The sequence below is a fragment of the Wolffia australiana genome, chromosome 19 (assembly GCF_029677425.1).
Source record: "Wolffia australiana isolate 7733 chromosome 19, ASM2967742v1".
NCBI classification, from domain to species: Eukaryota; Viridiplantae; Streptophyta; class Magnoliopsida; order Alismatales; family Araceae; genus Wolffia; species Wolffia australiana.
The window spans coordinates 9,430,210-9,455,889 of record NC_135853.1 but is presented as its reverse complement, the minus strand read 5'-3'; the positions used below and the strand labels follow the sequence as shown (position 1 = coordinate 9,455,889).

Below are 25,680 nucleotides of genomic sequence, written 5' to 3'. Positions count from 1 at the left end.
CAGATCCTTCCACGTGTCACCATCTCCCATCCTCCACCGTCCACTCCCCCCCTTGAAAAGCCAGATATCCCCCACTCCCCTCCACCACCAAAGATCTCCGCCGTTCATCCGTCCCAGCTGGAAACTCCAACGGCCAAGATCTGTTCAAAAACTGGGCCCCGCGCCACGCTGTAAAACCAAATTAAATCTCTGTAATTCCTAATTTTACTGCCAACAGTATAAATACCGGCCTCCCCTTTGAATTTCTGCCATTTCTCCCTTCTCCTTTCTCTCTCTTCTCGCTCTTTCTCTCTCTTCGGCGGAGCATGGCGATGGCGAGTGTGGCGAGGCGGAGGGCGGCGGTGGCGCTGAAGACGGTGAGGGGAGCTCTCGGAGGAGGTGGCTATGGCGTGGTGTCGGGGTCGAGGGGTTTCGCGACGGGAGGGGAGGAGAACGACGTGGTGGTGATCGGCGGGGGGCCGGGAGGGTACGTCGCTGCAATCAAGGCGGCGCAATTGGGGCTGAAGACCACCTGCATTGAGAAGAGAGGTACCCTCGGTGGAACCTGCCTTAACGTCGGGTGCATTCCTTCCAAGGTGAACTATCTGTCTCTCTATTTCTTTTCTTTATCGAGAAATGTGCTGTTTTGTTAAACCTGATCTCTTGTTTGGAATTTTACTGGGCACAGATGATCGAATTTGGGTTTTTTTAAAGGTTTTTTGACGATTTTTTGGTTGAATTTGGTGGAATGGGGGATCCACTTTGGTGATCATCCATTTCAGACTTTTTTTTTTTTTTGAAGAAACATCCATTTGAGACTATACTGTGGCTAGGGTGTTGTTTGTCTCTGGGGATATCTATTTGAACTTGTATTGAGTGTTGATGATCGAATTTGACTTTTTTGTGGGTTTTCTGACGAACTTGAGGTTGAATTTAGTTGTATGCGGGATCAAGTTCGGTGATTCTGTTTAATTTCCGTGCTTATTTCGTTAATTTAGTGTAGATATCATATTGAAACTGCATTTACCGTTTTCCTCTGCGTCATTAGAAACATTTAAGTTGTAGAGAATTGGGCATGGATGAAACTTTTTTATTCGTACCGACTAGGATTTCACTTCTTGACCTTCCGTTGCCCAATGGGTCATATATTTATTGGAGAATGCATTTTCGACATTCTGGTTTTATTGGAGTAGTTATTGTTAACCGACTTGTAATAGTTTTCTTTATTTATCTTTCATACTAATTCTTAGTCTACCCAGAGTAAAAGATCGATGTAGTTATTAAGTAATTTTCGGATGCAAGGGTGAAATTTTACTATGCGGTTCTTTGGCTTAAGTTAGCAGAATCAGCATTTCGATTTGAAAATCTGGTTTATTTTTTAATATGTCGTTATTAGTGTATTAAGTTATGATTTTTATATGTCTGATCGCATAGGGGTTTAGTAGAAGGCAACACTGTATCCTTGTCGGATTTGAATAAAAATGATATTTGCTGGCCTACAAAGGCTAATTGCATCTTAGCTCGCTCTTAATGGATCCATCCATTCGATCCAATCGACGATCAATTGACCGAAACAGGCTCATTGTGTTTAACCTTTGCGGCCGACCAGGATCTTGTGTTTGAGATTGATTGAATCTTTTAGATCAATTTAGGGTCACCGAATTATATCATTTCCTAAGATCAGATTTGATCCAATCCGATGCGGTCTGATCTCTCACTCTTAGAAGGGACCCTACTTCCTTTTTTTCATAAACGGCCCATTGAGCAGAAGTTCAGATTGTTCTCTATTTGTGTTTCTCATAATCAATATTTTAACTTCGCTTGGGCTGTGGACAGAAGTCTACAGTTTGATTGTCTAATTTCGAGCTCAACTCTTGGAACCATAGATTTTTTTGGCTCATCTTGTAGTCTTGAACCCTGTTCAAACAGGCAAAATGCTCCATCAATTCTGGTCGCATCGTTATACTTCAAAATCCTTCTTCATATTTCACCGTTGTCTTACCCTATCCGCTCTTTGATTATGTGAAAGATCGTTTCCATTTTTTCATTTTGTGTTGTGTTTTATTATTGGTTACTCATCTCATCCTTTTATTGAGTATCTTATCAGTATCTTATCAACTACTTTGCACTATATTTTGTCCATCGTCTTTGCCATGATGATAAGATATTTATTTTTTTGTTTTCCTGCCTGCGTAAAGAGTGAAAATTCCCATTAAAACTAAATTAAAAACACTTGATTTCTCAGGCACTGCTCCACTCTTCCCACATGTACCACGAGGCCAAAACTTCGTTTTCCCACCACGGTGTGAAGTTCTCACAGCTGGAAGTTGATCTCCCTGCCATGATGAGCCAAAAGGACAAGGCTGTCTCCAACCTCACCAAGGGCATAGAGGGCCTCTTCAAGAAGAACAAGGTCAACTACGTCAAGGGCTTTGGAAAGCTCGTCTCCCCCTCCGAGGTCAAGGTCGACCTCATCGATGGCAACTCCACCGTCGTCTCCGGAAAGAACATCATTATCGCCACAGGGTCCGACATCAAGTCCCTTCCCGGCGTCCCCATCGACGAGAAGAAGATTGTATCTTCGACGGGTGCTCTGGCTCTGACTGCGATCCCCAAGAAGCTGGTGGTCATCGGTGCCGGCTACATTGGACTCGAGATGGGCTCCGTCTGGGGCCGCCTCGGCGCGGAGGTCACCGTCGTCGAATTTGCACCTGACATCGTCCCGTCAATGGACGCCGAGGTGAGGAAGCTCTTCCAGCGGTCTCTCGAGAAGCAGAAGATGAAATTCATGCTCAAGACAAAGGTGGTCGGCGTCGACGCCTCCGGCACCGGCGTGAAGCTGACCGTCGAGCCTGCTGCGGGTGGCCCGGCGACCACCCTCGAGGCCGACGTCGTCCTCGTCTCCGCCGGCCGCATCCCCTACACCGCCAGCCTCGGCCTGGACGCTCTCGGCGTCAACATGGACAAAGCTGGCAGGATCCTGGTCGACGAGAAGTTCAAGACCAACGTTGACGGCGTCTACGCTATCGGGGACGTGATTCCTGGGCCGATGCTGGCGCACAAGGCCGAGGAGGACGGCGTGGCGTGCGTGGAATTCATCGCCGGGCGGCACGGACACGTCGACTACTCGCTGGTGCCCGGCGTAGTGTACACCCACCCGGAGGTGGCGTCGGTGGGGCAGACGGAGGAGCAGCTGAAGGCGGCTGGAGCGGTGTACCGTGTGGGCAAGTTCCCACTCATGGCGAACAGCCGGGCCAAAGCCATTGACGATGCCGAAGGTGTGGTGAAGATTCTGGCGGACAAGGAGACGGATAAGATACTTGGTGTGCACATAATGGCGCCGAACGCGGGGGAGATGATCCACGAGGCGGCAATTGCGCTCCAGTATGGGGCATCCAGTGAGGACATTGCGAGAACATGCCATGCTCATCCCACCATGAGCGAGGCTCTCAAGGAGGCGGCCATGGCGACCTACGACAAGCCCATTCACATCTGATCGGATTCGGATGGTGTCTGATTTATCCGAATCGTGGAAATAATCTCCCTGCTTGTTTTTTTTTTTTGATGAATTGAGGCTCTGAACTTTCTCAGGATGGATGGATGGATGGATGGATCTTCGTCCTCTCACTTGGGTTTCACTGATGTAATTTTTGGATTCCCAACTATTTGGTTCCCTTGAGTTACCAGCTATCGCTCTCTCCATCTCTCTCTATATAACTTTCTCCATCTCTCTCTCTATATACCTATCTCTATCTATCTCTTTCTATCTATATCTCTCTATTTATCTTTCTCTATCTCTCTCTCTCCATATATATTTCTCTCTCCATCTCTCTCTATCTCTTTCTATATATATCTCTCTCTCCATCTCTCTCTATCTCTCTCTCTGTATATATCTCTTTCTATCTGTCTCTCTCTATCTCTTTCTATCTATCTCTCTTGATATATCTCTCTATCTCTTTCTATCTATCTCTTTTGATATATCTCTCCATCTCTTTCTATCTGTCTCTCTCTATATATCTCTCTTGATATATCTCTCTATCTCTTTCTATCTGTCTCTCTCTATATATCTCTCTCGATATATCTCTCTATCTCTTTCTATCTGTCTCTCCATATCTCTCTCTCTATCTCTTTCTATCTGTCTCTCTCAATATCTCTCTCTATCTCTTTCTATCTATCTCTCTTGATATATCTCTCTATCGCTTTCTATCTATTTCTCTCTTTCTATATCTCTCTATCTCTTTCTTTCTATCTCTATCTACCTCTCTCTATCTCTACATCTCTTTCTATATCTCTCTATCTACCTCTCTCTATCTCTTTCTATCTACCTCTCTCTATCTATCTCTCTACCTCTCTCTGTCTCTCTCCCTCTCTCAAACTTTTGCTGTTATACATCGTCATTGGTATTGTGATAGGAGAAAGTAGAGCTTTTGAATAAGTTGCAGAAAATACATTCAAAATTGCTGCAAAAAGCTACTTATGGCATGAATCTTTATTGTGTGTTATTGAGTTGAAAATTTTCCTACTCATCCTAATGAAAACCTGAGTAAGTTGCAGATTATACATTCCGAAATACTGTAAAAAGCTATTAATTCCATTAATCCTTTTTCATACGATGACGCTAGGGATGGGACAAAAAGTTTCGTTCGTTCGCGAACTTGCGAATGAACGAACACGAACGCGAACCGAACACGAAAATTCGGATACGAACATGTTCGCGAATGGTTCGCGAACAGATGAACCGTTCGTGAACAGGTGGCATTCTCTAGGTAAAAAATAATCAATAAAAAAACTTATTTTGCAGAAGAAGACAAAACATAGAGAAAGTGAGAGGGAGAATGGGGATCTCCCTCTCACTATCTCCCCGTCAGCTCGTCCTTCTCTCCCCCCTGGCTCATTCTCCCCCCTCCCTCTCCCGTGCCCTCACTCTACCGTGCAACATAGCCCCCCTCGACCGTGCGGCCGAGCCACCCCTCTCTCTCTCTCCCCTGCCCCCACCTTCCCCTGTCTCCTCCCCGTGCGGCCGAGCCACCCCTGTTTGCCTTCGACGGTGAAATGAAGACAAAATAACCTGTTATTTCAGTGCTGGTAAGCTCCAGACCCAGGAATCCTCTTTTCCATCAAATAATTGAATAGTCGATAAGTTTCTGTCCCAAGTTCTCTTGCCATAGATGCGGCCCATCAATGTTGAAAGCTTACCGATAGGTTTTTACATGTTTTGCATCTAAATACAGTCTTTTTCTATGACTCTTCTTAACAATGTTTGTCTGTATAATATTTTTTCATTCATTTCTTTGACTATTAAAACTCTTCTTGCAAATCACTTGGGATTCCTGAATCTATGAAGAATCTGGGAAGGAGAATCATAGATTTCCCCATTCTCTTATTTTCTTGAATTTCGAACGAGAAATCTCTGTACAGTTATCTGCATGCAAAAGCCCAAACTCTATTGGGAGGTCAAATGCCTCTGAGCTAAGTCTGTTACATGATACTATTATACACAACTCAACACTATCTAAACAATAATTTGACCTCTCATTTTTATAAGACGATGGGATTCCGACTCAGCACCTTTTGATATTTTGAGAAGAGTTGCTCTTTGGAGAGCACAGTACGATGAAAGCTGCAAGCTGTGTTTGGGGGGAAGTTATTGTCTATCGTTGGCCTCTATAGTAGAATCAGTCGGGGAGGCCCGATAGGCAGTGGTTTACCCTGTCGCGGATGTCAGCGGTTCGAGTCCGCTTATCTCCAGCCCGTGAACTTAGCGGAAATTATGATAGCACACAATTTTGACGATTCGGCAGTTCGATTTATGTTATGATTTATGATTCATGGACGTTGATAAGATCCTTCCATTTAGCAGCACCTTAGGATGGCATAGCCTTAACGTTAATGACGAGGTTCAAACGAGGAAAGGCTTACGGTGGATACCTAGGCACCCAGAGACGATGAAGGGCATAGTAAGCGACGAGATGCTTCGGGGAGTTGAAAATAAGCATAGGTCCGGAGATTCCCGAATAGGTTAACCTTTCGAACTGCTGCTGAATCCATGGGCAGGCAAGAGACAACCTGGCGACACGATAGACTAATTAACCTAAGATGCTTGCACGGCCTTTTGCTTCAGTTGATTAGTTGATGTGATCTCAAAGATCTTGTCTGCATTCCCAACCTCAAAGCCGTCACGTCTATGTTTCTCTTCCACTTGTTCCGATGCGGAAACAATCCCTCTTGTCAAGCATAACTTTGACCCCCCCCATTGAATAAATCTAAAATTCTCAGTAGACGTTAGTTTCCCTGATGCCATGATAGTTTCATTGTTATGTAATTTTTAGCTATTGGATCGACTATTGATCTAGGAAGTGATCATTCATCATTTTTAGATATTGGATCAATTGATCAGTTTTGAGATTCACAATGGACGGCAATCGTGAATAAAATTGAATCTTAGAATATTTTTTAATTTTTGAAAGAAATTTTGATGGACTGATAATTTTGGAAAAAAAATGGAAGACAGAACCACCGGGTACATAATCGCTCTTAGTTTAGAGATATTTAAAATTGCATTTAGGAACTTGATATAGGCGGCAAATTGAGAATGTTTGTCCACAATGTTTTGTTTGCTTCAAAAAAGCCTGTAATATTTTCTTTTAGAGTTTACGAGAATATCTGATTTATTTTTAGTACTTTCTGTTTTGATGGTAGTGCATGTTCCAAATGATACGCTGATTTGTTGAGAAATCTTAGTTATGAAATACATGAACAATTGGGTTATTCTTTGTTCTTAGCGGAGACGTCTTGGAAAAGATTTTCATCTATGAATGTTGACGAAGGTCAGATGGGAAGTAATTGAAATTAGATGAATGTAAATGTTGAAATGGCACAAGAGCGTAGCCATAAACAAGCGTCAAGCACAACTACTCTGATAACCTCGCAGAGAAAGCGTCGTGGTCGAGAATCGGAGGCTATGCGTTATTTTGAAGAGATTGACGTAAACCAGTATGAATGTATTATATGCAAGGAGAACACCTCTCCACGAATTACAACTATTGAGAGAAACAATGAGGGGACGACAACAATGTTTTGGAGGCACTTGCAGAAGAGCCATAAGGAACTGCACGATCGGCTCAAAGGTAAACAAGTGCCAAAGTCAGAGGAGGAGCCGACTTCTGGAGGTCAACGATCTATTATTGGAATGCTGGGTTCGCCCAGGGGGCAGAATACCTTCTTACTAGGTATCACATTTGAGCGAACAAAGGAGATGCTCATCAGATTTATATGTCTCACTAACCAAGCATGGTCCATAGTAGACGACAGAAGTTTCAGAGAGGTGTTGCTTTATTGTGCGCAACACAGGATTAGAATACCATGCTCGAAGACCATTCGTGAATATGCAAAGGTTTTCTTTGGGCGAGAGAAGCAAAAGCTGGTCCGCTCACTATCAAATGTTAGAAGTGTTTGCCTAATAGTAGATGGATGCATGGACAAGTGAAAATATGATTCCTTTATTGGGAATCAGTGTGCATTGGGTCACGGAGGAATGGAATCTTGAAGAACGAGTTCTGGCAGTAAACAAAATTGATGGTCCACATAGCGGGAGTCACCTCGCACAACTTCTTCTAGAGGTGTTGGTCGACTTTCGACTAGGTAAGAAAGTAACTGCTATTACAACTGACAACACAAGTAACAATAGATCAATGATTACATCCTTGACCAATGCAGTACACAAAGTTAATCCCGACTTTGATCGAAACCAGCACATGCCTTGTATTGCTCATGTGATAAACCTTGCGGTGTAGGATAGTTTTAAGGCACTGGGAATTCCACCGCCACTTACACCCGATGAGGCAGCGGTGCTAGTGGATGGTGATCCGAAGAAGCACAAAGGCGATGGGTTGGCTGATCTGCCTCTTTGGGAGATCTGGTTATGCGAGTGCGTCAAATTGTTGCAGCCGTTCATTCTTCGGATGAAAGATGGAGGAGCTATGTCCAATGGCGTACTCAATTAAAGATGTCAAATACTAGAAAATTAGTGTTGGATGTAAAGACTAGATGGAACTCCACGCATGACATGTTGCAAGTCGCATATCAAAAGAGGAAGGTGTTGTATAAGATGGCAATTTTTGAGCTAGAGAGCCTGACGGAGAATAACTTTGTGATAGATGAACATGAGTGGCAAATGGTGGCACATTTTGCTCAAATTTTAAAGCCATTCCGTGAAGCATCAGATATTTTTTACAGCTCCAAACATGTGACGGCGACAACAGTTTTATCATTGCTCCAAGTCCTTGATGAACACCTTCGGGAACATATTGATGCCATAGACCAAGGACGCCTTTTCCCAAACGGTGTTGTCCTCACGGTAGAACAACGTGCCTCCATCCAAGTCACGTGTAGAGCCATGAGAGAAAAACTGTCCAAGTAAGAGGTTCGCGTTCGAAGAAATACTGCCTTCTCGGTTGCATCAATTGTGGACTCGCATATTAAATGACTCCATTGCTCCGGAAGAACGTGACACCTTGGTGGCATATGTGCAGAGACTTTTGAACGATGTTAATGAGGAGGAATTCACAATTTTGAGGGATGACGACAATAGTGGAGGCGAAGGAGTGAGTCGACAACAATGCATGAATCATGACGATGAGACCGGGATGGATAAGAGCTACATACAGTCCATTAAGACAAGGCTTGCACAGGTGTTCCCGCGACAAGAATATGTCAGCCCATCCGTGGACGACAAGTTATAGAGTTATCTACAGATGTCACGTCTCGACTGATGCTCTCCTATGGTGGCAAGCGACGGTTGCAAAAGATTCCCTAAGCTCTCTGTTGTGGCACGAGATTTTCTTCCCGTATGCGCATCCAGTGCACCCATTGAACGCTTCTTCTCCGCAGGATGTGGAATTTGCACATATAAATGTTCACGACTTTAGGCGGAGAACATGTCCATACTGATGACTCTAAAATGTTGGTTGAGACAACAACAACCAGAAAGCGACATATCAGAGTCATTGCCTGAGATTGAAGAGGTCGAATTAGTCGAAGAGGGTTCGGACGAAGAAAATGTAGATGAAGGATGGTGGCGCAGGGATTCTAGGTATATTTCATTTTTAATCATGCATATTTTTTTAATTTAATTTTACTTTTAATTTTCAATTTCACATTAATCATGCATGTTGATCGTTTACTTTTCAATTTCTTACAAGGTACCGAATATCATCATAAGTCGCATTACGAAATTTTGGTATAAACAACATTTGGATGTCATTTGTTTTAAGTACAACTCTTTCTGAACGTTATTCGACTGACTTGGAAAATCATTACTCATAGAAAATCTCAAAAAACAGGTACATTAACGGCCACGCGGAGGCAATGGAGACTGGTACACCGAACCAGGTGCGCACCCAAAGGAGTATGCGACTAGTCCAACGAAGACTGGTACAGCAACCCCAAGACCCGACTCCTATTGTCATCAACTCAGACACCGAACCAGACGATGATGAGAACATGAAACACACAAACTATACAAATGGAGCCAACAAAGAGCAATTTTGACCAGTTCAAGACATACTCATTGGGGCAAGTACCAAGTGCATCCTTACAGAAATATTTCCTCTTAAACCAACAGACTTCATTTAGAGCCCCAAAACCCTGCAACACATGGAAGAAAGTGGTGAGTACTCAATGGAATGAGATCACATTTTGGGAGCGACACAACTTCACTCCAGCAATGATTCTTGCTGTCCAACATAATGGCAGTCGTTTTGCAAACCAACTCCTTTGATGTTTATGAAACTAAGTTAGCCGAACATTATTTTCTGTATTCAAATTTCACTGAGATTTCTCCATCTAATTAAGATTTACGTAATATTTATGAAACCAACTCCTTTGATGTTTAAGAACTTTAAGCTTAAAAATTAAAGCAATGGACCTAATGTTGAAACTGATAAAAGCGTGAATAATAATTGTGGATATAATTTCAGATGTATATAAATATGAGATGATGAACATGAATAATACGTGTCAATATACTTTCAGAAGCATATAAATGTGAGATGATGAAAATGCATAATACTTGTGGATATAGTTTGAAATGCATATAAATATGAGATGATAAACAGGAGTAATACTTGCGCACAAAGTTTCAGATGCATATAGATATATTTTCAGATACCAGACTTGTATGAAGAGTAATTTTTCGTAAGCTCTTTTGACTAATAAAAATTTAAACAATTTGTGAGATTTCATAAAAAATGTTAATACTAATAATTGTAAAAATGGACATTAAGTATAAGCGATTCTGATTTTGAACTCTGAGGCTTTATTTTTGGTACTAACCGACGTGGTTTTCCAATTAAAATTGCACATTATTTCTCAGCAGAATTGATTGGAGTTATATTTTTCTGATCCTCGACAAATACATCATTTTCTCATCATTGCAGCTCAACCATGCAATGTAGATGCATCACATTATTTTTCTGTGAATTTTAGAACACAACATAGAAGGGCATAAAGCTGTAGTACTGTGATTACAGATTTAATGAAAGCTATTGGATTTTCATTATAATATAAACTGACCAATTTTATTTTTTTTTCCATGTGTTTAAAGATGTATTAAGTTTTGATTGTATTTATTATTTATACATATTTTACCCGTATCATTTTTCCCTGAATTTTGGATTGTTGATCACGTGTACAAATAATTGATTACTATTGGTTAAGTAAATATTTTAGCTGATTATTTAATTCATGTGAGGCATAACAATGCATTTGATTAATCAAATCTTAGTGGACCAATCAACCTTTTTATTAGTCATTTAAAGTTATCATCCTGTTTGTGTTCGTCCGCGAACGAACACGAATGAACTGAACACGAACACGAACATGGATTTTCATCTGTTCGTTCGTCAACGAAGAGTGTTCGTTCGTGGACGAAACACGAACTTCCCATACCTAGTTGATGCTTTGAAAATTTTTCTTCATTTCATGTAAATTTTATTTTATAGTTGCATTCTACTAGGATCCGCCAACTAGATCAATAAAATTAGCAAATCCGAATTCTTAAAATTGCGGGTCTTTATACTTTTAGTCAGATGTGAAGCTTAAAAAAAGACTGAATTTAAAAAAAAGCCTTCGGATTTGCAGAAAGAAGTAATCAGGGATAAAAAATATCATCTACTCAACATACGTTGAGTGATCGATGCAGATTATATATAATACTCGTGATTCCCTTTATGCAACGCAGCGGATAGACAAAATAAGATAAATCTCTGATAAATTCAGTAATATGAAATAAAGCTTCATGGATAAAAGAAAATAGAGAGAGAGGGAGAGAGGGAAGGAGAGAGAGATAAAAAGAGAGAAAATAAGGAGAGAGGAGAGAAAGAGAGAAAAACAAGAGAGAAAGACGGAGAGATAGAAATATAGAAAAAAGGATAGAAAGAGGGGGGAGAGATAGAAAGAGAAAAAAAAGAGAGAAAGAGGGGGAGAGAAATAGAAAGAGAAAAACAAGAGAGACGGGGGAGCGATAGAAAGAGAGGAAAAAGGAGAGAAAGAGGGGGGAGAGAAATAGAAAGGGAGAAAAACAAGAGAGAGACGGGGGAGAGATAGAAAGAGAGGAAAAAGGAGAGAAAGAGGGGGAGAGAAATAGAAAGGGAGAAAAACAAGAGAGAGACGGGGGAGAGATAGAAAGAGAGAAAAAATGAGAGAAAGAGGGGGAAAGATAGAAAGAGAGAAAAAAGGAGAGAGAGGGAGAGGAGGGGGAAAGATAGAAAGAGAGAAAAAAAGGAGAGAAAGAGGGAAAGAGAGAAAAAAAGGAGAGAAAGAGGGAGGAGAGAGAGGGAGCAGAGGGGGAGAGAGAGAAAGAGAAAGAGAGAGAGAGAGGGGGAGAGAAAAGAGAGAGAGAGAAGGAGAGAGAGGGGGAGAGAAAAAGGAGAGAGAGAGAGAGGGAGAGAGAGGGAGAGAGAGAGGGAGAAAGAGAGGGAGAGGGAGAGAGAGGGAGGAAGAGAGAAAGAGAGAGAGGGGAGAGAGAAAAAGAGAGATAGAGAGAGAAAGCGGGGGAGAGAGAAAGGGCGAGAGAGTGAGAGAAGTAGCAATACAAAAAAGGAGACAGCAAAGAGGCTGAATAAGAGAGAGGTAGTGTGAGAAATTCAGAAAAAACGCAGAGAGATGGATAAAGAGAGAAATAGATAGACAGAAGAGCGAGAGAGGGGAGAGTAAGCGGAGAAAACTGCAGAGGCATGCAAATAGATAGATTGATAGTGAGAGAGAGAGAAGGAAAAAAACAGAGTAAGCAGAGAAAACTGCAGAGACATGCAGATAGATAGATAAATAGATAGATAGATAGATAGTGAGGGAGAGAGAAGAAAAAAAACAGAGTAAGCAGAGAAAACTGCAGAGGCATGCAGATAGATAGATAGATAGATAGATAGTGAGAGAGAGAGAGAAGAAAAAAACTGATCGAGTGTTAGGCATCATCATCTTCTCGCATGCTCTCAGGCCGTCTCTTGGCCTGCGTGGCAAGGCGGGCATCTCTCTCTCTTTCGAACTCGCGCAGATCAGACCGCTGAAGGAAGGAGACCTTGTCAAGGTACTGGTTAGAGCTCTTCTTATAAGCATCGAGCTCGTCCTCGAGGCCTTTGTTCTCCTCCTTGAACTCTCCCCAGTCCTTCTTCGTCTTATCCAGCACACTCAGCTTCTGCTTCTTCTTAATCTGCTCCAAGACGCTGTCGAGGGCCCCCGCCCCCGTCCTCGCCTTGTCCGCCATCGCCTCCCTCGAGTCGGCCTCCACCAGCTTCTTCACCTCCACCTCCTCCCCCGCAAAGTCCCTCACCTCTGTTATCTGGTCAGATCAGGTACCATCATTATCTCAGAACATGAGAATGGTCTATGTTTAACATGACTTAAGACATTAATGGAAAGAGAGCTGACTGAGAGAGAGAGAGTGTGTGTGTGTAGAGAGAGAGAGAGAGAGAAATAGTGTAGATACAGAGACGCTGAGAAAGACAGACAGATTCAGAGAGATGCATAGAGAGAGAGAAACGTGGTGTGAGGGATGCAGAGAAAGACAGGAAGACAGAGAGATGCAGAGAGAGATAGTGAAGTGAGAGAGGGGGATGCAGAGAAAGACAGGAAGACAGAGAGATGCAGAGAGAGAGAGAGTGAAGTGAGAGAGGGGGATGCAGAGAAAGACAGGAGGACAGAGAGATGCAGAGAGAGATAGTGTAGAGAGAGAGGAGGATGCAGAGAAAGACAGAGAGATGCAGAGAGAGAGTGTAGAGAGAGAGGGGGATGCAGAGAAAGACAGAGAGATGCAGAGAGAGAGTGTAGAGAGAGAGGGGGATGCAGAGAAAGACAGAGAGATGCAGAGAGAGAGAGGGGGATGCAGAGAAAGACAGGAAGACAGAGAGATGCAGAGAGAGATAGCGTAGAGAGAGAGAGGGATGCAGAGAAAGACAGGAAGACACGGAGATGCAGAGAGAAAGAGAGGGATGCAGAGAAAGACAGGAAGACAGGGAGATGCAGAGAGAGATAGTGTACAGAGAGAGAGATGCAGAGAAAGACAGGAAGACAGGGAGATGCAGAGAGAGATAGTGTACAGAGAGAGAGATGCAGAGAAAGACAGGAAGACAGGGATGCAGAGAAAGACAGGAAGACAGGGAGATGCAGAGAGAGATAGTGTAGAGAGAGAGAGAGATGCAGAGAAAGACAGGAAGACAGGGAGATGCAGAGAGAGATAGAGTAGAGAGAGAGAGATGCAGAGAAAGGCAGATAAACAGAGAGATGCCGAGAGAGAGGGAAACGTGGAGAGAGAGATGCAGAGAGAGAGACAGACGTGGAGAAAGAGATGAAGCGAGAGAGAGACGTGGAGAGAGAGATACCGAGAGAGAGAGAGAGACGTGGAGAGAGAGATGCCGAGAGAGAAAGAGACGTGCAGAGAGAGATGCAGAGCAACACAGTCAGACAGAGAGATGCAGAGAAAGACAAAGAAGGGGAGAGAGAAATAGATGGATGGAGGGGGAGAGAAGGACAGACGGATGGGCAGATGAACAAACACAGATGGATAAATCGATTGATCGACAGATTAGTTGATGAATGGATGGATAGAAATATACAGAAAATTTCTTTAAAAAAATGAAATATACAGAAAAGAGAGGGTGGATTATAGAACATGATATAAGCAAAAAAACCGAGGTACTCACTTCTACCCTTCCTTTAACTGCAGATGAGGTTGCAGCAGAGCTGATGTCTCTGACAGCTGAGAGAGCAGCTGCTGCAAGCTTCTTAGCCTCTTCACTGTCGACACGGATGACATCGCTCGCGGTCTTTCCTCGGTCCTCTTTCTGGGTAGAATTCTTCTTAGGGGCAAGCCCAAGAGCCACCATCCACTCCTGCACAGAGCTGCAGTTCATGAACCCACCTGAGAAACAGGATTTTGACCCAAAGATAGCGAACTAAAAACAGGTTTTTTGCTCACAGGAGTTGACTTATTAGCTGCTTTCTTGCCCCGGGGAGAGGGTTTGACCGTTAACTTTGCGGGTGCCTTTGAGGAGGGAAGTCCACTGTTCATCAATTCCCATGCAGCATTCACACGGGCCAGTCTCTCTAAGAAAAATGCATAAACAAGAGAGTTATTCACATATTCGACAAGAAAAGCCAGATGATAATAGCGTTGTTTTTGCAGTTCAATTGTAAAAATTCAAAGAGGAAACCCTCTATTTAGTCCCAAAGAGCAGATTGGTATTTTTTTCTTGGAGATGTGATAATGATGTTTTCCTTTGAACGAATACGGTTCGCCTGACAAGGGCGAGCCGATGATGATGAAAATGATGATTTCATCATCGTCATAGTCTTTCATCTGCAAGTTGTTGACACATAACGACAACTACTCGTCATCGTCCTCCCAGTCATCATAGTCCTTGTCATTAGTCTGTGGATAGGATCGCGATGAGGATGATGCTTTTGTCATCATCATTTTACTCGCGGATGAGGATGAGGATGACGATGACGATGACTCGTGATTGACCCTTATAGATGATGAACTCATCATCATCGACTAACCATTCAGACACTGATAATTCCATCATGGATCTCATTATCCATATGTGGCCTGAATGAATGATGATGATAAACTGAACAGTTGATGACAAGGACAATAATGATGATGGTCCATGGAACCTGGATGACAAGGACAGTGCCAAGGATATGATTAAATGTTTTATCTTAGCTTGGAAACTGATGGACAACCACAATGATAAAAATGAGGATTAGACATCAACTGATGGGACAATAATGATTCATGATCATCCTTCACCAATGTCATTATTGACGTGAAACCCTAGATAATATGGTGCTCTAGGATATAAATTTTCAAGAAAATCTTGGACCTAAGAAGGAATTGAAGGAGAGAGGGGATAAAAAGAGCGCGGAATCCAGATTACCTTTTTCTTCCTGCTGTTCTCTCAAGCTTTTAACTTCTTCAACTTCCTCAGAATTTCCATTTGATGCAACCTTGCTGATCCCTGGAAGATATTTATAAGCTTAAGCTTTGCACGCAGGATGAAACCGACAAACATGTTCTTCAGATTAACATTATCAGATAAAAATCTACAAAAAAATGGATAACGAATCTACAAAAAAATTTAAACATATAAGCATGCAGCTTTTCATCCTGCCAGGAGACAACAGAAAAACCCCTGAAGATAGTATTTCTAACATCATTATTGTGGATTCAACACTTGAATTGCAGTGTTCTTGAAATCAAGATTTGAAAGGAGGTCCAACTCTTATTTCATTCCTTCTAAATTCAAGAATCGACAGAGTTTTACTGGAAAAGAGCAGTATTATTAAAAGAGATGAAACATAACTAACCATGATTGTTCGGCACGTTGCTGGTCATTGCGTAGTTGGTTCGAGAACTTGAGAAACAGCTTCAACTGGGAATTAAACACAACACGATGAACAACCCACGCCAGAACTTTCCCTTAAAATGCACAAAAAACCCAAATTTGAAGAAATCACGATCTCCGTTGAATTTGAACGTCATTCGTTAAAAGACATTGTTATCGAAAAAACCCAGATAGATCTCAGTTCTTTAGGGCTCCAAGAACAAAAATTGGCCCCCAAACCTAAAAAAACAAGAAAAACATGACGAAAAATGAAAGGCGTACGGATTCAAATCCAGGAAAGATGAAAAAACCAGTCGAGGGGAAGAGATTCCACATTCATACCTCGTTTCTTTCCGTCCCCTGATCGATTTCTTAAACGATGGAATAGGAGCAGCCCAGAGCCAAAACCCCTTCCAGAAGTCAGCTCGAAACCTCGACGTTCACTCTTGAACTGAGAGAATAAACTTTTTATAAAGTCAGACTTTAGAAATGTCAGAACTAATCACTAATTTAAATACAGGAGTAAAATATTTGATATTATGATCCTAAAATATGGATATTAGAGTAAGTTCATATCTACGCAGGATGTGGCAGTTGGGTTGGTTAAACCCATAAATGGAAAGAATAACTATGTTGAGAACTATATTGATTTTGGGTTGGTTGCATGCGATGTTTTGTTTATTTTTGTTTTGAGAATGAGGAAGGTGTCTGAGTTGAATTTTCAGGAAATTTTTAGAAGACATCATGAAGATAAATGATACATTTTAAGTTAGGTAGGTACGCATTTTTTAAAGGTTGTTAAACTATCTGAATTCATAATTCATAATTCAAATGGTTATTTACGAAGTGAGAAACCATTTGGCATTTTAAAATGAGCCGAAGGACCACCCATATGCGATAGGGCCCATTCAAATATGAAACCGTCCATTGTGATAGATAGAAATGTGTCGGATGGATGGTGGTGTGTCTTCTTGGTGCTCTAAGTTTTTATCTGTGAGAAAGGTGAAAATAATTTCAAGAACTTGTATATCTGGGGACCATGTTCTCTACCCTAAGCGAATCAGAAATCAAATACATCATATCTTTTTTTAATTGAAAGATGATAGATTGAAGTGTTCTACCAATTCAATATCTTACTTGATTATCTGTTTCCTGGTGATATGCCTTTGTGAAGTTCTTCTGGATTTTGTATGTTCTCCAAATTTTCTTTTGCTCTCTTTTCACACTACTTGGTAAACCAGATTTCGGAACATCCTTATGAAATTTCAAATATCAAATATGTTATATCTTTTCAAAATATTATTTGGGTAATATTAAAATATTTTATCAATTCATTATTTTCAGGAACTGCTAATAAGTTTGAGGTATTTTCGCTGATACTTATTGAGTACCTCAAAAATATTTTATCAATTCTCCATTTTCTGAAATTTCTTATAAATTTGAAAATACTCAGCAATAATTTTTGGGGTCTAAATTTAGAAATTTATCTACAAGCATTATACACTCGTGAATTCTAGATCTCTCTATTGCAAGTCTATGATTATCCGATTGTTGATTTCGAAATTCCTCTGCAAAATTGTCTACATGACTGAATCATACTTTTAAATGCATTCGTCTATTGCATGAAAAAATATTTATCTGCAAAACTTTTTTATAATACCAAATCATAATTTAATCAGTATTTTTCCACTTCATGAAAAAATTAATCTGAAATTTTGTCTAAGATAAAGAATGAGAATAATATAACTGCAACTGTTTACTGCATTAAAAATGTTAAATATCACTCTGTAACCTTATATAGAAGTGAACACTAAGTATATCTTTGGCTCTTCCTGCTAAACATTTCACCACTAAATAGAATTCAAATTGTGTCATAAATTTGTAGTTATAGAGTTCAACTATCCTCTATAATTGTTTGATTTTTAGTTCTAAAAATTCTATGCAACCTCAATACATTAAATAACTTTATTTAGCAGTGTATCTGTAATATCTACATAATTAAAATGAAGCATGCTTTGGAGGTTATTTTTTGACTTAAAATTTAAAATTGTTTCTGAAATTTGTGCTATCTGAAATATCTACATTACAAGTGACATTTTAAATTTATTTATCTCATCACTTAGTCCAAATTTTAAATTGTTTCTAAAATTAAACTCCTAAACTATTTTTATTGTAAATGTCTATTCAAAATTAGTTTCCACTATAAATGAATAAAAAAATTAACTCATTTCCACAATTTTAATTTCTCAATTATCTGTGCTATAAAGGTGAACTGGAAACTCATTTTTGAGATAAATAAATTAAATCTGTAAGATATTTTCATAAATTTCTGCAACTGAAAATGGTTACTTTAGATAAATTTTTAAAATTTCATGAAATTTAAATACTAACTTTTAATAAATGGGACTCTTTTTTTTAATTTTGAAACCAATAAAACAATATTTTTAAATAACTATAGGGAACATCAAAGAAAGAGCTAGAAGAGCTATAGCTATAGTATATTATACTTGCATTCAGGTAAAACCACCAAGGTCATAAATACTTATCTTGGAGAGATTCAGAGGAGAATGGGAGGTAAGATCTTTAGAATGCTGTTAGCATCTTGATTCAAGTAGGTAGCAGCAAGTAGGGCTTACATAGAAGAATCAAGGGAAGGAGCTGAAGACATCTCCATTCTTGAGATCTTTAGACAGTGTGAGGAGTCGAGGGTGATGATAGTAAGGGGATCAAACATGGAACAATCAACTTACAATACCTTGATAAATAAGAAGCTTGCTTTCCGCTTGAATGAACCACTCACTAGCTAGTCAAACTAGTAGTAGGGGGCCTGACTGTATTTCAAAATTCTTCTAAATCAAGAAAAAAAGGCAAGTTGGTTCTGAAAGAAATATTTAGTGTGACTTGTGGATAAAGAAAGCAGATATCACACACAGTTGGGTTGCTCACACAATACATCTCTCTTTTTATATAGTATAGATATAATATATGGAGAGATCTATTAAAGTTGCAAGCACCTTATTGAAAATTAGGAATTTTACTCATCGTGGGTATTTTTGAGATTATTCAATAAAAATATAAACTTTTACTCGCTTAGTAATCTTAGTCAGTGATGAGTACAGATCATCTCTACATGGACGATGATTAAGGATTTAATATTCTTAATGTAGTGATTATTGAGATGAGATGAGATCTGTACTAATTACAAAATCAAGTGACAAGAACATATGAACATATGAAGTGGAGTAGAGTAGTTATTAGATAGTGATAATGATGGAGCACGAGATCTCGCTCCATCAAGGATGACGCAGAAGCCCACGCCGTCACCAGCGACACCCCCCGGCTCGAGCCCTATCAGATCGGCACACCAAGGCGAAGGCAAAGGTACCCTAGTAACTCTGATTTTCGGGCCATATCCTCGCAACATCCCTTTCGTTTTGATCCCTCTTGTAATTTCATCTGTATTTCTTTTTTTTCCTTTCGTTTTTGGGTTTTTAAGAGGGCCCCTATCTAGTGAGCCCCCTTGTTGGACCTCTTTCAAGGGGCCCATTACCATTCCCCATATAAGGGATGGATTGGGCGCCCTAATGCCTTGGTCAAGATCAAAAGGTCAAAGTTGTATTTAAAGGGACCCACCACCACTCACGAACGTGAGAGAGAGAGAAGAGAATGAAGGGAGGAGAGGAACGGGGGGAGGAAGGAAGCGCCGTGGCCTTTGTCAGAAGCCACTGCTGTGCGCCTGCGCTTCCGCCGAAGTCCGCTGCCGCGCTCCGCACTCCCCCCTCGATGTCATCGCCGCGTCCCGCGGCTCCGTCGGAGGCTGCCGCCGCACTTCGCTCCCCACTGGGCACCATTGCCACGCCTCGCCACTCCCTGGAGGCCGTCACCGCATCCCGTGTCTCCGTCGGAGGCCGCCGCCCCGCCTTGCGCCTTTGTCGGCCATCGCGGTGCCGCCGCCGCCACACCCTGCACCTCCGCCGGCTGCTGCCGCCGTGCCCCGCGCCTCCGCCGGCTGTCGTTGTCGCAGCCTGTGCCTCCGGCGCATGCCATCAACACGCCCCGCGCCTCAGCCGAACACCGCCGACGCCCCCCGCGCCACTACTGCGCCCTGTGCCTCTAGTGGGCACCGCCGTTGTGCCCCGCGCCTCTGCCGGACGTCGCCGCCGTGCCCCGCGCCTCTACTGGATGCCGGCGCCATGCCCCATGCCTCCGTCGAACGTCATCGACGCCCCGCACTTTCGCCTGACACCGCCGATGCTCCCCGCACCTCCACTGGATGTCGTGCCGCGCCAGTTTCTGCGCCGGCCAGATGCCACCTCTCTGCCGCTCATGCCGTCGCCACACCATTGTCGCTCGCATTTCCGCGCCGCCGCTTGAGCTGTTGCTGGCACTGCCATTGCCGCTGTCGCTCAAGCTGCCGCTAGTGCCGCCGTCACTGCCATCGCTCGAGCTGCCATTCGCGCCGCCGTCGCTGCCGCCGCCATCACCTGCGCCATCATTACACCGCCGCAGTGGCGTCCCACCGTTTGCGTGGCCGCCATCCGCGCGGCTGCCGTTCATGCCGCTGTTGTTCGCACCGTCACTGCACCGCGGCTGTCATCACGCTGCCGTTGCCGTCGCCCGTGCTCCGTGCCCCTACCTTTCGTCACCACTCCTGCGATCAGCTCCTGAGCCGCATCCCGCCGCCAGTTGCACGACGCCGTGCCCATCTGTGGCCCAACTCCACCATCTCCGTCCGCCGACATCCTGCATTGGGAGGACATCACCACATAGGTACCTCGCTCCCCTAGCCCACTTGTTAATCTATCTTTTGTTGTATGCCTTTTCGATGGCACTCCACCGCGCTCGGGATAGATTTTGTGAGAGTATAAACGGACATGAGAGCGTCCAACGAGCGTCTTCCCTAGGTACAGGCCGAGCCCGTCCGTTACGTAAGAGCACCAACAGGTTAACCCGTTTCGCATCGTAGACTCCTTCGTCACCCCGACGAGGGTTAGGAGGTCACCGTCACCGTCACCGTCATCAGTCGCTCGCCCTGGAGCACGATGAACCCCACGAGTCGGCGCCTGCACGTACATCCATAAACGACTCATGACATCACATAGTTACATCTCCTTAGGGAAATACCCGTCTGACGACGCCGTTGACGATGTCGGACATCATTTTGGTATCAAAGCATCATCTTGGTATCGACCGGACGACGTCCTTGACGACGTCCGACATCGTTTTGGTATTAGAGCATCATCTTGGTATCAACCGGATGACGTCCTTGACGACGTCCGACATCATTTTGGTATCAGAGCATCATCTCGGTATCGACCGGACGACATGCTTGAAGACATCCATCATCAGATAATTTGGATTTGAGAAGTTTGAGTGAATGTGAGAATGAAGTGATGATGGCACGAAGAATGAGGGGAGTAAGGTAGAGAACGAGACAAATATGGTAAATGACAAGTTAATGAGAATACGATGTCGTGAAGGTGGGAATATGTTATTTAGAGAACATATGGAGGTGATATGATGGCAAGACATGGTAGTAAAATTGATCAAGCTAGTGGCGATGTCGAGAAAGAACAAAGTCGAAGATACTTACTATAGATCGTTACATTCTGCTAGGATCACAATGATTTGCGAGTGCAGGTAACCTCCCTTTCTTCTCTATTGCTTCTTCCCACACGACACGAACACCAAGAACACACTTGATGAAACTCACTATCTTTCAGTCAGCCTGCATGAGTAGGAAGCAAGTTCAAGGATCAATTTGATAGTGATCCACGCTTCTATTTATAGAGTAGAGGGTACAGATGGAAAGTGGAGCTGTATCAAACCTATGGATAGTCAGATATTTAGCTTTGAAGTTGGAGCAATCCTAGCCCTTCATTTATTCTCTCTCCTCATCATCAGCGCTCACGCTTCATCTTTTTTTTGGCTTCGGTTAAGTCATCCAATCATCAGCCATTAATCATTGACGCGATCACCTTGTCTTCCATGATTGCACGCTCTGAGAATGCCACATGTCATTTCACAGAGGAAGTGACAAAAATGTTTAAAATATTATCTAACCATTGTGTGACGTGGGGCCGCGTTGACGAATGGCCCTTCACAAGATTCCTACTTTTACCCCTTTTTCTAGTGAATGACATGCTCAGAAGTGTCATTCACATACAAAAAAGGGGGGATATTCTTTCACCATTACCTGAAGTGGCACACCTTTCCGTATGTAGAGTCAACTTCTTTCATTCTTTAACTCGATTACAGGGATACACGTATGTGCCACGTGTATTGCCACAATTGTTTGCTTCTCCTTTGCATTTTTTAATGTTTTTCTCTCTCGGCTATCGCGTCATATTTATTGAAATTTAACTCATGCCCTTTTTTCTATTAATCCACGTCTCCCCTGCGAAGAAAAATAAAGAAACAATCAGATAATGATTGACGTATTGTGGCATTGTGATTCATGATGCCATAATTCCAAATTTTTGCAATGATTAGCACAACTAGTTGTTGCAGATACTCATGATTGGTTGCCATTCGACGAGTTGAACGGTGACACATGACGGACACTTATTCAAGGCAAACACATATTAATAAATCATAAGTCAGAAAAAGAATGATATATATATATATTTATTTATAAAATGCATATCTCTATGAATATAAGGCCAAAAAATTCATAAAAATTATATTCTGAATTAGAAAATTAAATTCTTTAAGAATATGATGTCAAAAGAAATCCTTAAAAATATGATTAAACCAACAAAAATCAGAATATCACTCTAAATATAGGTTTACTGATTGAAAGGTTGATAACATACATTTATAATTATATTAATGCATGAAAGTGTAAATTTCCCATTTATAACCCGATAATTTACGTGTTATCGCACTACTCAGAGTAACCTCCCACCAAAAAAGACTTGTAGTTTTGGTGGTTCGACCATAAATGTCATGCTTACACACAAGACTACCCCTCTTTTTGAAAGCTTCGTGGGGACTACTCGAGTTTACAATATGGATGACCGCCCATAAATGGTTTGTTGCACAAGGCCCCTCCAGAGGAAACAAAGTTATCCCATTCAGCTTCAAAATACTGGAGCCGCATATGGAAGGACCACGAAGGCCATCTTTCCATCATATGATTGATGACTTCTTATCCACTACTCCTAAAGTCTCACATTTATCAATCGAGACATTCAAACTGCACCCATATCGCTGCATCACACATCGGGCCTAACAAGATCAAGATTCATCCAAAGATCAGTGTATCTGCCAGAGGGCTCCTTGACTTTATTTTCCAGGGGATAGAACTTGATAAGGTGCATGCTTGACTTCACCAAAAAATCTCAAAGAGCAATGTCTCATTAGCAGACTTCAATTCATCGACTTCGTAACGAGCTCGCAAACTCATACCTTCAGAACATTTCTAAAAGCTCTTAAAAGGAGCCAAATTAATATGGGATGACACAAAGTTTTCAACTCCATAAACACTACTTGATAAATGCTCCAATTATCTCACCTCCTGTTACTGGAAGGCATGCCACTTCGACCACACCACTATGGTGGCAAAGATCCATCCTTTCACAAAAATATTCTGAAAGAAGTGACTTATTTTGTATTAGGTTCTTATTTTTAATATTTTTCTTGTCGCACCTCAGAAAATATGGAAATATAGTTATTTCATTCATATCATTCAATGTTATCTGGCGGAGAAATCATGTGACCTAAAGATGGATACCACTGAATATGTTGGTTTTAGCTAAAGATCATATATAGCCTAAGTGGCTCATTTCAGCTAGATTATGGAAACCAAGTAGGTTGATTCTAGATCCTTGGTAAAATATTGTCGCAAATTGAGAAGAGTAGCAAGAATTATTCCTGAAATGCAATAGCTGAATTTAGAAAAATATGAATGAATAATTTATTAAATCACTAATTTAACCCCCTTCTTATTGTTTTTCACTAACACTTTTTCCCATAAACTTGTTTAATACAAGAGGCTGTTGTGAAAACCCCACCCCTAGAACCCATGTGTGGGACTCTACCCACAACACAAGCCCAATGGTATGGTGAAAATATGTGTTTCTTGATTAATTATTATACACTCTGCATTAACATGCGACCTAAAGATGTCCACATCTAGCTGCGGTGTGCGGCAAGCCCATGCACGTTTCAACTAGGCCATGAGGGACAAAGACGCTCTCACAAGTGTTTGGTGTGTGACACTCTTGCAAGTTCTCTAGTGATGTTAGATGAATGCTTGGGATACAAAAACTTACATTTTATAAAATTGGGAACACTATCGCCAATTTGGTAGAAAGAATGTGGGAGCCTGGGAAGAAGGAAAATTTGAAAAAAACCATGTTTTCTAACTACCATGTGACTTGATGTGAAAGTTTGAATTTACCTAGATGATTGATATAAAATTACCTTATTCCTAAATATGTCATTTTTATCTCAAAAATTATTTTTTATAATCAAACCCCTACTAATAAATATGTCATCGTAAATTTTTTTCGATTAGTTATATCTCTTCCACATTGCATACAAACACACACACACACACACACACTATATTAAATTATTTTCGTAGGTTATATTAAAGAATCATTTTTTAATTTTTTTTATTTGATAAAACTTCACTCTTTTGGTAAAATCTAGAATTTTATTTATCTTAAAAATGTTTTTGATTACAAAAACATTATTTATAAATTTTTTTTTCTATTAGTTATATTGCTTCCACATTGCATACAAACACTCACACACACACACACACTCTACAATTAAATTATTTCCCTAGATGATATTAAACAATAATTTTTAGTTTTATTTATTTGATAAAACTTCATTCTTTCAAAAAAATATAAGAGTTTTATTTATCTTAAAATTTTTTTTGTTTATTTAGAAAATTTATTTTCAATTAGAAAACCATTATTTAGAAAAAATTCGGACTAAATTATATTTGTTATTGATTCTCTATCAATTACTAAATCATATAATTCTAAATATTGAACTGGTATTTATTTTTAAAGACTATATTAGACTAAATTATATTTTTTATTTACAAATCTTGTAGATAAATATATCAGTAAAAGTTTCATTTGAATACACATTTGTTTTAACATAATTATAAAAATTATTCGATAACCTATAGGGTTAAAATACTATATACATAAATAGTTAATCATAAATTGTATTTGCTATCTATTATCTCTATGGTTGTTTTTTTCTTTTATTAATTTATATTTTATTTTGGAAATAGTCTTTGATATTTTAAATATTAAATTATCATTTACTTTTGAAACTATACTTGATCATAAAATAACCTATTTATAAATCATCTCATAATAAAATATATATGCTATAGTACCCTAAATACTGGGTAAAAACTATATTTGATATGAAAATATTATTTATTCATAAACTATGTATAATTACAAATTAATCTCTGAGTAAACTTCAAAATGAACAAATTGTGATATTAAATTCCTTTACTCATAATGAACTGCGCAAACATTCAGGTCCATGTTCTTATTATAAAAATTCCTATCTTGATAGATCTATTAACAGCCATAATATTTGTATTAAGTGTTTATATTTATGGATTACTTTTTATGTTGATGATGGGAGCTACTTTATTTTGAGAAGTCTATTTTAGTAGACTTATGTATAGCATGATAAGTCTAAAAAAATGGGAACATGACTAAAGCAACCTGATAAAACTGTCACTTTTTTAGGTGAGAGGACCTACTTTAGTAGAGATGAGATTGATGTGGTCAAATAATGACCTCCACTACAGTAAATATGACAGAAGGTTAATTAA

At 40.8% G+C, this 25,680-nt stretch overlaps 2 protein-coding genes and 1 long non-coding RNA gene across 4 annotated transcripts; 2 read left to right on the top strand and 1 right to left on the bottom strand.

Annotated features, from left to right (window-relative positions):
- The first annotated feature begins 254 nt into the window (after window positions 1-254).
- On the top strand, window positions 255-3,667 carry MTLPD2 (lipoamide dehydrogenase 2). The gene is made up of 2 exons (XM_078590443.1): window positions 255-575; window positions 2,225-3,667. The coding sequence occupies exons 1-2, from the start codon at window positions 306-308 to the stop codon at window positions 3,473-3,475; spliced, it is 1,521 nt and encodes a 506-aa protein (XP_078446569.1). The 5' UTR covers window positions 255-305; the 3' UTR covers window positions 3,476-3,667.
- A 960-nt stretch (window positions 3,668-4,627) lies between these two features.
- Window positions 4,628-9,826, top strand: LOC144715618 (uncharacterized). The gene is made up of 2 exons (XR_013584669.1): window positions 4,628-5,064; window positions 9,321-9,826. It is a non-coding gene; the product is annotated as an uncharacterized LOC144715618 (long non-coding RNA).
- Window positions 9,827-12,353: 2,527 nt separating this feature from the next.
- On the bottom strand, window positions 12,354-16,346 carry LOC144715806 (craniofacial development-like protein). Of its 2 annotated transcripts, none has more exons than XM_078590809.1 (6): window positions 16,203-16,346; window positions 15,844-15,908; window positions 15,414-15,494; window positions 14,450-14,577; window positions 14,175-14,363; window positions 12,354-12,814 (listed from the first exon to the last, which is right to left on the bottom strand). In XM_078590809.1, exons 2-6 carry the CDS (start codon window positions 15,869-15,871, stop codon window positions 12,440-12,442), a joined length of 801 nt encoding a protein of 266 aa, XP_078446935.1. In that variant the 5' UTR covers window positions 15,872-15,908; window positions 16,203-16,346; the 3' UTR covers window positions 12,354-12,439. The 2 variants fall into 2 exon arrangements, with proteins under 2 accessions (XP_078446935.1, XP_078446936.1); XM_078590810.1 differs by having other exon boundaries at window positions 15,844-15,955; window positions 16,203-16,289.
- Between the last annotated feature and the right edge of the window lie 9,334 nt (window positions 16,347-25,680).